The sequence below is a fragment of the Delphinus delphis genome, chromosome 10, assembly GCF_949987515.2.
Source record: "Delphinus delphis chromosome 10, mDelDel1.2, whole genome shotgun sequence".
In the NCBI taxonomy this organism is placed as follows: domain Eukaryota; kingdom Metazoa; phylum Chordata; class Mammalia; order Artiodactyla; family Delphinidae; genus Delphinus; species Delphinus delphis.
This window is the reverse complement of record NC_082692.2, coordinates 65,332,280-65,345,057: the sequence shown is the minus strand read 5'-3', so window position 1 is coordinate 65,345,057 and position 12,778 is coordinate 65,332,280. Positions and strand designations below refer to the sequence as shown.

The 12,778-nt window shown below is 49.7% G+C and overlaps 2 protein-coding genes and 1 non-coding gene across 3 annotated transcripts in view; all 3 read left to right on the top strand.

The window, feature by feature from the left end:
• RHOA (ras homolog family member A) overlaps window positions 1-3,962 on the top strand; it is a 51,710-nt gene extending 47,748 nt beyond the window's left edge. Inside the window, exons 5-6 of the mRNA XM_060022491.1 lie at window positions 1,380-1,510; window positions 2,996-3,962. Coding sequence (XP_059878474.1) covers window positions 1,380-1,510; window positions 2,996-3,169 — 305 coding nt within the window. The 3' untranslated portion in view covers window positions 3,170-3,962. The remainder of the gene's footprint in view (window positions 1-1,379; window positions 1,511-2,995) is intronic.
• Window positions 3,963-5,335: 1,373 nt separating this feature from the next.
• Window positions 5,336-6,548, top strand: GPX1 (glutathione peroxidase 1). Its single transcript, XM_060022490.1, has 2 exons — window positions 5,336-5,707; window positions 5,984-6,548. The coding sequence occupies exons 1-2, from the start codon at window positions 5,447-5,449 to the stop codon at window positions 6,341-6,343; spliced, it is 621 nt and encodes a 206-aa protein (XP_059878473.1). The 5' UTR covers window positions 5,336-5,446; the 3' UTR covers window positions 6,344-6,548.
• Window positions 6,549-9,788: 3,240 nt separating this feature from the next.
• TRNAG-UCC (transfer RNA glycine (anticodon UCC)) lies at window positions 9,789-9,861 on the top strand. The gene has a single exon. It is a non-coding gene; the product is annotated as a tRNA-Gly (tRNA).
• Window positions 9,862-12,778: the final 2,917 nt, after the last annotated feature.

Here is a 12,778-nt window from a genome sequence, read left to right as displayed (position 1 = left end):
CTGTTTTAGAAGATGACCATAGGATGGTCAGCCACCTCACTGAAAAGGAAACCTCTGAGCAGAGACCTGAAGTAGGTGAGGGAGGCCAACACAGATAGCCAACAAAAGAGCTTCCCAGGCAGAAGGAAGGAGTCTAGTGTAGCTGTAGCAGAGGGAGTGGAGCAAGGGTTGCAGAGCCATGTGGTTAATGGTGTGGACCTCTCCTTTCATCATGAGTGAGATGGGAGCTTTTGGATGGTTTGAACAAAGGAGTGATGGGATCTCACCTTCTCTTTAAAGTGATCACTGTTGCACCTGAACTGAAAACTGACCACAGGGTGCAGAGATAAGAGCAAGATTCAGTGCTGAGGCTGTTTGCCTTCACTGTTAGATATGCTGGCCCTTGTCTTTTGATTGCTCTGCACTTCTCTGGGAACCCCTTTGTTCTAGAATAAGGCTTTGAGTTTTAAGTTGTCACATTAGTGATTGACTCTAGCCGCTATAGCAAAGGAGGAAGGAAGCAGACAAATGTCTGTCTTGTGTGCTGAAGAGTGGAGTGTAGAATTATGAGTTTTCCTGACCTTATTCATGTAGCTTCTGTACCTTCTAGCCAGAAGGCAGAGCATCTTTTATATTCCAACTCCTGCCTTTTGGTCTTGAAGTCAGAGAGTGAACAGTTTACTCCTAAAATATAGTCTTACGATCAGTACCATTTAAATGATCATCATACTAAGTATTCTGTACGCATTGACTCAAAATAACCTCATGTAAGGTATTACTGTTATCCCCATTTTATAGTGTCATCCCTGACACTGAGATGTTCAAGGTAGTGGGTGTGTGAGGCTGAACCCAGGCCACTTGTCCACTAAATTACTACAGTATTGGCAAGAAGCTACAGCTGGTTATTACTCATTTTCAAAAGCCACTCAAGCCATTTGAAATACCAGTAATCCAAGGGTAGGTCATGCTGAGGGCCCATGAGTAAGTGTAGAGAAAACATGTGAACCCTGAGCCAGCTATAGCCCCAGAATGGGGACTCCTTCTGTAAGCTGTGGTCAGAATCATCTGCCAGCAGTGACATGGATGGCTGGTGGGGAGCCTTCCTTCTTGGGGCAGGTGGCACCATTGTGGAGCCATCCTTTGCTCCTCCAGAGCCTTTACCTGGTGCCACCTCCAGAGGAGCTGAGCTCCTTGGTGGGACTGAGAAAAGCTGGTGATTCTGTGCTTAAGAGAAGGGGGGTTAGATTTTACCTTTTTCATGGTTTTGAAACTAGTGGAATTCCATTAAATGTCCGGCATATTTCTCAAGAAGTTTCTTTGCAATTTAACTAGGGTTTTTGGAGATCCTTCAAGATAGAATTATATGTATCCCCAAATTATGTGCATTTTGCTTCTTTCAGAAAACATCCCAGAAAAATGGACTCCAGAAGTCAAGCATTTCTGTCCCAACGTGCCCATCATCCTGGTTGGGAACAAGAAGGATCTTCGAAATGATGAGCACACAAGGCGGGAGCTAGCCAAGATGAAGCAGGTATGGTCTAGGGCAGGGCTCTGTCTTCCTGTAGCATTCTTAAACTCGGGGCCTGGGTTCGAGGTTCAGGGAACCCAGCAGAAACCCCCAAAGACCAGGCTGTTTCAGAGAAAGTCCCAGAAGCCTCTCTCTGTCCATCCGGCCCTCACTGACTCGGGCCTGCATAGAGGGGGTCCCTAAAACTCCCTAGTCCTGTAAGATGGAACCTCTCTTGTGAGGTAGTGCTGTGCTCCAAAGATTGCCTGCCTGAGAAAGGACCATCACAGCAATAGTCAGTGCTTCAGATGCAGGAACTTTATCAGGCTCTTGATTTCCCTCTCCAGTTATTACTTTCATATATGTGAGGCTAAAGATAAATTGGTGGGAACTGAAGAATCAGGAAATCCTGATGGCAGGGAGTCCAAACAGAGAGCCTTAATGCCTTTATAAAAGTGATGGTGGGGCTTCCCCGGTGGCGCAGTGGTTGGGAGTCCGCCTGCCGATTCAGGGGACATGGGTTCATGCCCCGGTGTGGGAGGATCCCACATGCCGCAGAGCGGCTGGGCCCGTGCCTCCGGAGCCTGTGCTCCGCAACAGGAGAGGCCCGCGTACCGCAAAAAAAAAAAAAAAAAACATAAAAAAATTTTTAAAAAAGTGATGATGGAGGTGACATCTTGGCTTCTGAGAAGCCAGGTGGCCCAATGATAGGACTTCCCCACTGCAGGAGGAGTGCCTTGAGGTGTTTTGCACGGGTTCTCCTGAGGTTTCTCTGTCTGAATGTGATGGTCAGGATCTGTTTCCTTCCCTGAGCATTCAGTCCTCTGTGAAGCTAACTACAAGAAGACCCAAGGGCTTACCCTGGATCAACAGCTTGAGTAATTTTGCCCTTGATTCCCTCAACCCTCTAGGGCTTCTCTGGCCTCTCCTTTTCTCTCTACTTCCCAGAGAAGAGCATGTTTGACAGGGATTTTTTATATATTGGAGGTGGGGGGTCACCCCATATGAGTGTCATAAGACAGAACTCAAATCTGGGAGTTCGGCAGCTTTTTTTAAAAATTTAATTTATTTATTTATTTATTTTTGGCTGCATTGAGTCTTTGTTGCTGTGTGTGGGCTTTCTCTAGTTGCAGCGAGCAGGGGCTACTCTTCATGGTGGTGTGTGGGCTTTTCATTGTGGTGGCTTCTCTTATTGCGGAGCACGGGCTCTAGGTGCGCGGGCTTCAGTAGTTGTGGCACACGGGCTTCAGTAGCTGTGGCTCACGGGCTCTAGAGCGCAGGCTCAGTAGTTACGGCTCATGGGCTTAGTTGCTCCGCAGCACATGGGATCTTCCCAGACCAGGGCTCAAACCCGTGTCCCCTGCATTGGCAGGCGGATTCTTAACCACTAAACCACCAGGGAAGCCCTCGGCAGCTTTTTAAAAGCAGTCTTTGAGATGAATTTGGATACACCTACTTACTATATGTATGTAACGCTGTTAACTAAAAGTGCTCTCTTCTCTTTGCTAGGAGCCAGTGAAACCGGAAGAAGGCAGAGATATGGCAAACAGGATTGGTGCTTTTGGGTACATGGAGTGTTCAGCAAAGACCAAAGATGGAGTGAGGGAGGTTTTTGAAATGGCCACGAGAGCTGCTCTGCAAGCCAGACGTGGGAAGAAAAAATCTGGGTGCCTTGTCTTGTGAAACCCTGCTGCAAGCACAGCCCTCATGCGGTTAATTTTGAAGTGCTGTTTATTAATCTTAGTGTATGATTACTGGCCTTTTTCATTTATCTATAATTTACCTAAGATTACAAATCAGAAGTCATCTTGCTACCAGTATTTAGAAGCCAACCATGATTATTAATGATGTCCAACCCACCTGACCCACCAGGGTCCTTCTGACACTGCTCTAACAGCCCTCCTCTGCACTCCCACCTGACACACTAGGCGCTAATTCAAGGAATTTCCTAACTTCTTGCTTCTTTCTAGAAAGAGAAACAGTCGGTAACTTTTGTGAATTAGGCTGTAACTACTTTATAACTAACATGTCCTGCCTATCATCTTTCAGCTGCAAGGTACTCTGGTGAGTCACCACTTCAGAGCTTTACTCATTTTAACAGATTTCATTGGCATAGCTCTGGGTGGCAATCCAGTTTTTTGAAAATGTGCTCAGCCAGAAAGGCCCAAGTCCACGCAGCTGTGGCAAAGTTACAGTTCTGTGGTTTCATGTTAGTTACCTTATAGTTACTGTGTAATTAGTGCCGCTTAATGTATGTTACCAAAAATAAATATATCTACCCCAGACTAGATGTAGTATTTTTTGTATAATTGGATTTCCTAATACTGATATTTGTCATCCTCACAGAAAGTGTATTGGTTTTTTTTAAAAAAAGAAAGTGTATTTGAAAATAAAGTCAGATGGAAAATTCATTTTTTAAATTCCTGTTTTGTCAGTTTCTCTGATAAAAGATGGCCATGTCTCCCCTTTTCGGCCCCACATATTCCAGTACCCCCTTCCCCAGAGCTGGGCTAAGTAAATAGGAATTTGGTTTTACGCCTGAGGCACTTAGATAATTCAGAAGGTGGCATAACCTGTCTCACCTGGACTGCAGGGTCTGGCTCTAGTTCACAGTGCTCTTTCTTCTCACTGTATCCAGGTTCCCTCCCAGAGGAGCCACCAGTTCTCTTGGGTGGCCCACGGTTTCTCTGTCCTCTCCAGCTGACTAAACTTTTTTTCTGTACCAGTTAATTTTTCCAACTACTAATAGAATAAAGGCAGTTTTCTAAACTTCCTGTATCCTGGTGTTTGTGTTGGCTCTCTCCAGGGCTGGGAATGGAGGATGAACTCTGCCTAGCTCACCTTGGAAGTTTCCTTCAGGGGGCAAAGTACCGGCTTGCCCACCCCCACCCCAAAGCTGGCACTAACCTGGCTTCTGCCAAAGAGGTGGAAGTGATTATCTTATGTCCCATTCAAGTTCAGAGTAGGGTGGGGTAGGGAATGCAGCCGACCGAGGGGTACTCCAAGCAGTCGTTCTTCTGGACAAATCTTAGTGTGATATTTTCCTCTTCTTACTACCTGTCCATTTTCAGTGTCTTTTACTTCCTTGCCTGAGCTCCAGATGAAGCTGAGGATGGTCTGAAATCGACTGAGTCCCCTTGGCCCTGCATGCTTTTGGGCTCCCCTCCAGGGGTCTGGAGCAGGGCCTGAGTAGTGACCCCAGAAAACCTGTGTAAGGGTAGTGCCACACTGGGGGTGTAAAAGTAGAAGGGAAACCAGAGGCCAGGAGGAGAACACAGTCTAGGGCAGCCCCAGAATGCAAGGAAATGGGTTAGAAAGAGCTGGCTTTTGGCGTCCAGCCCTGGCTGCCCGCCCCCTTTCTCCCCAGCATTGCCCACCCTCCTCCAACTTAACCTTCCTAGAACCAGGAAGTGTCAACACAGGACTTGCCTTGGCAGCTGCTGCTAACTGCACCATCATCACAAGTCAACTCCCTCTGCGCCTGACAATAGGGCACTTTCTCGGGGAGTAGGAATATGGCATAGGCTGGGAGGGCTGTGTGGCCACAGGCAGCGAAAGATTCTGTTGCTGGCGAGTCTCCCCGTGCCGGGCCCCAATCCCTGAAGAACCATCGAGAAAGAATCCGGAGCCCTCTTCGGCCTGGGCTCTGGCCTGGATAATCCGGGCGACTGCCACAGCGCCGGCGCTGCGCTCCCTGGGCGGGGCCAAACGCGTCCGCGCCTCGGCGCGGTCTGGGCGGTGTCCGCATCCGGCCCGACCGCACCCTCCAGCTTCGCGGGACCACAGTCGTAGGACAGAGGCCGGATGAGGCGGGACCGAGCGGGGGAGGGGTGTAGGAGCGGCCGGAAAAGTGCCCGAGCCACATGACCTCGGTCGCCCGCCTGTTAAAAGGAGGCGCTTCCCGGCCCGCCCTGTTCGTCTAGCCCGCGGCTCTGCCCTGTCTTTTTGTGCACCTACGCCATGTGTGCCGCTCAGCGCTCGGCGGCCGCCCTGGCTGCAGCGGCCCCGCGCTCGGTGTACGCCTTCTCTGCGCGTCCGCTGGCCGGCGGGGAGCCCGTGAACTTGGGGTCCCTTCGGGGCAAGGTGCTGCTCATTGAGAATGTGGCGTCGCTCTGAGGCACAACTGTCCGGGACTACACCCAGATGAATGACCTGCAGCGGCGCCTCGGGCCGCGGGGCCTGGTCGTGCTCGGCTTCCCGTGCAACCAGTTTGGGCATCAGGTGCGCCTGGCCGAGCGGAGCGGGGGTGGGCGTGCGACCGCGGTTAGGAACGCCGGCGGACGACCCGCCGGGCCCAGCAGCTGCGCGCCCTGGGGGCGGAGAGGCGGGCCACCGGCTCACTTCCCTCCGGCGCTCGTCCCGGCTGGGGTTGAGGTCCACCCTGGGGTTGTGCAAGAAAGGCCAGAGTCTAGTGACTCATGGAGAAACAATGTTTGCAGTTAGAAGGCTTCGCTTCCCCTCGCAGCCCCGGGTCCCAGCTGCTCTCCCCTCCCGCAGGAAAATGCCAAGAACGAGGAGATCCTGAATTGCCTCAAGTACGTACGACCAGGCGGCGGGTTCGAGCCCAACTTCATGCTCTTCGAGAAGTGCGAGGTGAATGGCGAGAAGGCACATCCGCTCTTCACCTTCCTTCGGGAGGCTCTGCCCACGCCCAGTGACGACGCCACTGCCCTCATGACAGACCCCAAGTTCATCACCTGGTCTCCGGTGTGCCGCAACGACGTTGCCTGGAACTTCGAGAAGTTCCTGGTGGGCCCAGACGGTGTGCCCGTACGCAGGTACAGCCGCCGCTTTCTGACCATCGACATCGAGCCTGACATCGAAGCTCTGCTGTCTCAGGGGCCTAGCTGTGCCTAGGGTGCCCCTCTTACCCCTGCTCCTTGGCAGTCATAGCGTTGCCCTCTGGGGATTTTATCCGTGAAGGTGTTTCCTCTAAACCTGCATGGAGGAATGCCAGATGTCCAGGAAAATCCCCTGAGATGGGCACTGGTCCTGTCCATCCCAGCCGCCCCTTTCCCAGACCACAGCTTTCTCATTAATAAAGTGCTGAGTGTGAGCAGAACTGTGTGTATGTCCTGTATCATTGTCAGATGGGGACACCTTTCCTACTAACCTCATTGTCATAGGGCTGGGAGCTTAAGCCCCCATTCCTTGGCTGGCATTACCTAGCCAAGCCTGAACATCCCAAAATTTTGTCTGCTGTAGAATTCACTCTTTCCTATGTGGGAATCCTAGCTCCTGTCTCAGCATTTCTCCCTCTGCCAGGACATGCAGCAGGGCCATCCTGAGGCTCTGTTACAAGAGAAAGTCTTTATTTCAAAAAGAGGAAGAAATTTCAAAGGCTGACTGCCTATCCTCAGTAGTTTGGCTTCTCCTTTCTGAGTATTTGCTCTGCTCAAAATGACCTTCACAAAAAATAACACCATGGGCTCCCACTTACTGGCTTTGTAACTGCAGAACCAGCCCAAACTGGCCCTGCTCTGTTGATAACAAGATACTGAGTTGTTCTTCAGACATAGCAGAACAAAACCGCAAGTCATGCAGCAGAGGAGAAATTTTGAATTCTAATAATGCCTGGAACCAAGGTTTTCCACCTCCACTCCTCCTCCCCCACACAGAACCAAAAGAACCCAGATGTGACCAGAACCTGAATGCTGGAACCCTTTCAGAAGTGAAAGATCCATTGTCCAGGAAGACCCAGTGCTGAAGTCCCCTTTACCATACCTTACCATAAATGGCCAAGTTCCAAAGCCCTCCAGTCAAAACCTGCCCCACCAGTGCTTCCACCTATGAACCCATCCTCCCCTAACTCAAAAAAGTTTGACCAAACCCCAGATTAGGGAGATAAATTTGAGAGCCTTGCCTCCTGTCTCCTTGCCAGTCAACCTCACAATAAAGCTCTTTGCTCAAAAGTGGGTGCCATAGTATTGGCTTCTACGTGTGTTGGGCAGCAAGTCCTTACTTGGTAACAGCCTCCTCAAGTGTTAGGGCCATACAAGCCCACTTTGTACAGTTGGCAGCTTATGCAACATAACTCTTTCCCCATTACTTTGCTAGATCTTCTTTGCATAGCGCTATCCAGTGCTTCTATCTGCTCTGATGCTGCGCTTACTGGCTGCTGCCTCTCAGGTACTCAGAAGAGTATACAACTGGTTGTTCTGACCATGCCTTGCAGTTGCAATTGCATGGTCAGGCTTAGGATAGGCGTGTATCTTGGAGGCCAGCTGCTTCTCAGGTATGGCTCAGGTCCAACTTCTCCATCTGTTGTTCCTGTTGTCAGTAATCTCTTGAGACAGACCTAGAGGCACTTCCTATCACAATACAAGGGACTCTGCAGGGCTTGTATGCAATGAAGCTTCTGTTGGGACAGACAAGCACCCAGATATGTGTTATCAGTCCAGAACAAGGTCCAGAGGTTTTGGGGTCCCAATGTTTATGCTCAAATTGGTGGCTCAAGTCCCTTCTGTGTCTTAACCAACTCTCAAGAACTTTTCTTCTAACCCTAAGCAGGCATCTTTGCTGCTGCCCTCCCTCTCTGCCTGCCCTTAGGTCATTAAGGGCTGTATTTGTTCTGGCTCCCTCTCTCTCCATCATCAAAACAGGCCCACCTCCCTCTGGCTGCAAGGCCTCTCCACCTCGCTTTTGAGTCCCCTCTGAGGTAACAAGACAGAGCTCTGTTCCCCATTGAGACCCCACTCTATCTGTGCTCCTCTCAGAACCAAAAGTCTTGATTACATCTGTGAGTGACTGGTCTGCTTCCCCAGAGGGTGAAAGTCTGGGAGGTGGAAAGGGGCTGGTCATCTCCTCAGGGTCCATAGGGCCTTGTGTATAGCATGAATCAGCCAGTGTTTGTCAATTAATATAAAGAGAATAACTTTCCACTCAAAACAGGGTCAGGGGGACTTCCCTGGTGGCACAGTGGTTAAGAATCCGCCTGTCAAGGCACGGGACACAGGTTCGATCCTTGGTCTGGGAAGATCCCACATGCCATGGAGCAACTAGGCCCGTGTGCCACAACTACTGAGCCTGCACGCTGCAACTACTGAGCCCACACACTGCAACTACTGAAGCCTGCGCAACTAGACCCTGTGCTCTGCAACAGAAGCCACCTCAATGAGAAGCCCACGCACCACAATGAAGAGTAGCCCCCACTCTCCGCAACTAGAGAAAGCCCGCGTGCAGCAACGAAAACCCAAGACAGCCAAAAGTAAAAAAAATAATAAAATTTAAAACAAACAAAAAAACAGGGTCAGGGATTTTTTTTTTTCTTTTTCTTTTTTCTTTTTTTGCAGTACGCGGGCCTCTCACTGCCATGGCCTCTCCCGTTGCAGAGCACAGGCTCCGGACGCGCAGGCTCAGCGGCCATGGCTCACGGGCCCAGCCGCTCCGCGGCATGTGGGATCCTCCCGGACCGGGGCACGAACCCGCGTCCCCTGCATCGGCAGGCGGACTCTCAACCACTGTGCAACCAGGGAAGCCCCAGGGATTTTTGAGGATTTTGTAGACTCCAAATCTGACTGCTGGAATGGAAACTAACAACCTGTTCACCTGGGTATATCTGGGTATACCTAGGCCATCTTCGACCTCCTTAAACCCCACATCTCTTCTCTAAAAGCCCTTTGCTCCTTTATTGCAACACTCATCATTCAGCCCTGTGCCATATACTCTGCTGGGTACCAGGATACAGTCCTCAGGAAAGCAGAAAGACTCTATAATTACTAAATGCATATTTAGTTCTATGAGAGTAGTATGGGGTACTTTGAGAATAAACTAGAGGGCCTGGCCCAGTGGGGAGGATCACGCTTTTGTCTCTTGGAGGGAGTGACAGTGAAGCTGAAGAGAGGTTAAGAAGCAGTTAGCTGAGGAACAAGCTGATGGAGGGTGGACAGGCAGGGAGTTCAGTGTGTGAAGGTCTGAGGTGGAAAGGTGGCATCACTGACAATCAGGTACTACAAGGAGGAGCAGGTGTGGGGAGAAGAAAAGTGTTTAGATTCAGATTTGGTGCATGAGACATCCAGATGGAGATATCTGGAGCAGATATCTGGAGCCTTACAAGAGGCTCAGAAAAGGAATTTGGGTTGGAGACAAAGGTCTAGTCAAGGGGTCAGTAAGTAGCCATTGGAGAGGATACGGTCTCACCTGGGGAGAGTGACAAGAAGAAGATCAGGTGGCCTAAACTTGAGGCCTATGAATTCACAGTGTTTCTGGGTCAGATGGCAGAGAGGCACAGCTGGAACAGTGATGGATGGAGTCAAAGAGCTGAGGGAAGGGACATTTCATAAAGAATTGTTAGCTGGGGACTTCCCTGGTGGTCCAGTGGTTAGGATTCTGCACTTCCACTGCAGAGGGCACAGGTTCAATCCCTGGTCAGGGAACTAAGATCCCGCATGCCTCACAGCGTGGCCAAAATAAAAAAAATAAAAAGAATAGTTAGCTGGGATGAGTGCTTGTGAACTGAGGGGTCCTCAGCAAGTGCAGTCCTGGGGGAAGCTAGAGCTGTAACCAGACAGCCAGTGCCCGAGATCTACCAGGTCCTATTCTGGGAGCTAATACACAGTGCCCCAAAATCACCTGGGTGCTTGTTAAAAGCTATGTCCACGGCCCCCCTCCAGAGATGCTGATGTGGATAGCCTGGGGATTTAGGGTCCTATTCAATGTCCTACAGCTGAACCCATGAGGAGAGACTTCCTGCTCCAACTCTCCCCTTTCCTGTAAAGGGTCAGTGTGGCCTGGGCCACACTCTCTGGTTAGGCTCTGGGATGGGAATCCAGGGCTTTCCAAACTGACTCCAACTTCTTCCCCTCTGGGTTACCTGGTGACTCACCCCTCCTTACCCACTTTTTTTTTTTTTTTTCTTCTTCAGTTTATGCCTTAGGCTGCAAGAGAAAGGAAATTCTGAGATCCCCATTGTGGCTGACACTGGCTGGTGAATACTCCTCCTCAGACTTGAAGCTGCATGCCTCCTTTAACTGTCCTTTTCAACTCTCTCTTTTTCTAGGAACACTCAGACTAAAGCCGGTTAACACTTCATCTTCCTCCCCAAGAAACTGGACATCTTCCCCCAAACACACACACATTCTTTCTCATTCAACCATGCAACTGCTACTGGCTCTGACCTGCACCCACTCCACCCCACTGTGAATCAGCAGCTCAAATTAACAAGTAAAAGTGAAGGAATCCCAGTGAACCTGCCTGAGGTCCTGGCCTTTGGTAGCAGTGCCTCCGGGACACTGCCTGATCTGGGAGTAACAGCAGCATTTAGGCCACAGGTCTTCTGAGAAGAGGATGGGTCGTGCTGTTACTCAGTAGGTTCAGAAGCCACCATTTTAGCAGTTCTTCCAGAAATGCTGGTTTAAAATTTTTTTTTAAACATTAAATCTGATAAAATATGTATATGTATATTAAATCACAATGTACACACTAAAATTTATTTGTCAACTATACCTCAACAAAGCTGAAAGAAAATCTGATAAAATTCATTTGGTCAGGCACTTATTGCACAATTAGTTCTTTATCACATGACTTCCTCATTCTGTCTCGATGTAGTTCCACAAACAACATTTAAAATAAGCTTATTTTCAGTGAGGCATTCCTGGCCTGATCAGCCTTTTCTCATAAGTTTTAACTTTGGGGTAATATTGAGTAAAAAATACTTGCTAAAGCTTTCCACAAGAGAAATAAATCCATCCACAGCATGGATTTATTTTTTTAATTTTTTTGCTGTACGCGGGCCTCTCACTGTTGTGGCCTCTCCCGTTGCGGAGCACAGGCTCCAGACGCGCAGGCTCAGCGGCCATGGCTCACGGGCCCAGCCGCTCTGCGGCATATGGGATCTTCCTGGACCGGGGCACGAACCTGTGTACCCCTGCATCAGCAGGCGGACTCTCAACCACTGTGCCACCAGGGAAGCCCCACAGCATGGATTTTTAAAGAATGGGCAGGGATCCCTGTCAGAGTACTCTGAATTTGGCAGGTTTTTGTTATTACAATCACCAAATAGGCTAGATGAGCATGCTTTCATAGAGGTGTGACACACCTGGGCTGGCACTAAAATAAAGCCCAGCTGGAGATAGTCAATAAGTTACTGGGCATCAGGCACTGCTGGATTGGGAAGCAGGAGCTCAGATGAGAGAAGTTCTTGCCCAAGGAGTGAGGGCTCATGGGCACTGGCCCTGTGGGTAACAGAGAAGCCAACTTGAGATCTGACATCCTTCAGCTTTGACCTACCCAAGAACTCAAATCCAGACTTGTCACGTGAAAAAACAAAAATAAAATCACTAACTAGGTGGGCCACTTGCTGGTGGGTATTCTGTTAGTTGCATCCAGAAGCATTGAAACTGACAGGACATGACAGTGATGTGCTGGGCAGAGGCTCAGTAGCCCTTCTATCCTTCATCCTGCAGACAGAAACCCCACTCCCAGCACCCTTCCCAGGTCCAGTGTAGCCGTGGCCAGCAAAGCCAAGGTAGGAGACCACAGAACAGGCTCACTTAGTCCAAATGCCCAGAGTTGGGGCAGTATCCAGGGGCAGGGGCAGCCCACCTTGGGTGGTGTCCTACGGTCCTGCAGGCTACCTGACTCCACAGGGAGGCGAGTGGAGGGAATCTGAGCCTCCCTGCAGAAGAAGCACCTATTACCCCAGCCTCCTCTGTCCCCAGCACGTGGCTATACCTGTGTACATGTGTGTGAATCTAAAGAAGCCCTGGTCCCCTCAGGATTCCTTGGCAGACTCATCATGCATCCTCAAAGGTCAGGGGGGATGTTAAGCGTACCGTTTTGGTTTTTTTTTTGGGCCTCACCGCTGCGCAGCATGTGGGATCTTAGTTCCCCGACTAGGGATCGAACCCACACCCCCTGCACTGGAAGTGCAGAGTCTTAACTACTGGACCACCAGGGAAATCCCTCCCTTTTTTTTTTGTCTTTAATTTTTTTTCATCTTTTTTTTTCATCTTTAATGTTAAGCATACCTCTGCTTCCTACACCAGTTGCTTATGTTTCCTTCCTAGCAAAGTGTCTACAGCATCACCCTCCATGTTCCTCTAGCACTTTTATCACACAACACACTATAATTACATGTGAAAACATCTTCCCCAACCTCACTGGCTGGGAACCCCTGGACGGTAGGGACTGGGAGGACATAACAGATTATCAGTCAAATGAAAAAAATGACTACTCTCTGGATAATTCTTTCATTCATTCACCCAAGAAATGCTTATGGAGAATTTGCTCTGTGCAAAGGGAAAATGACACATACAATTAATATCTAAATGCTTATTTAAGGTTAAGACATTG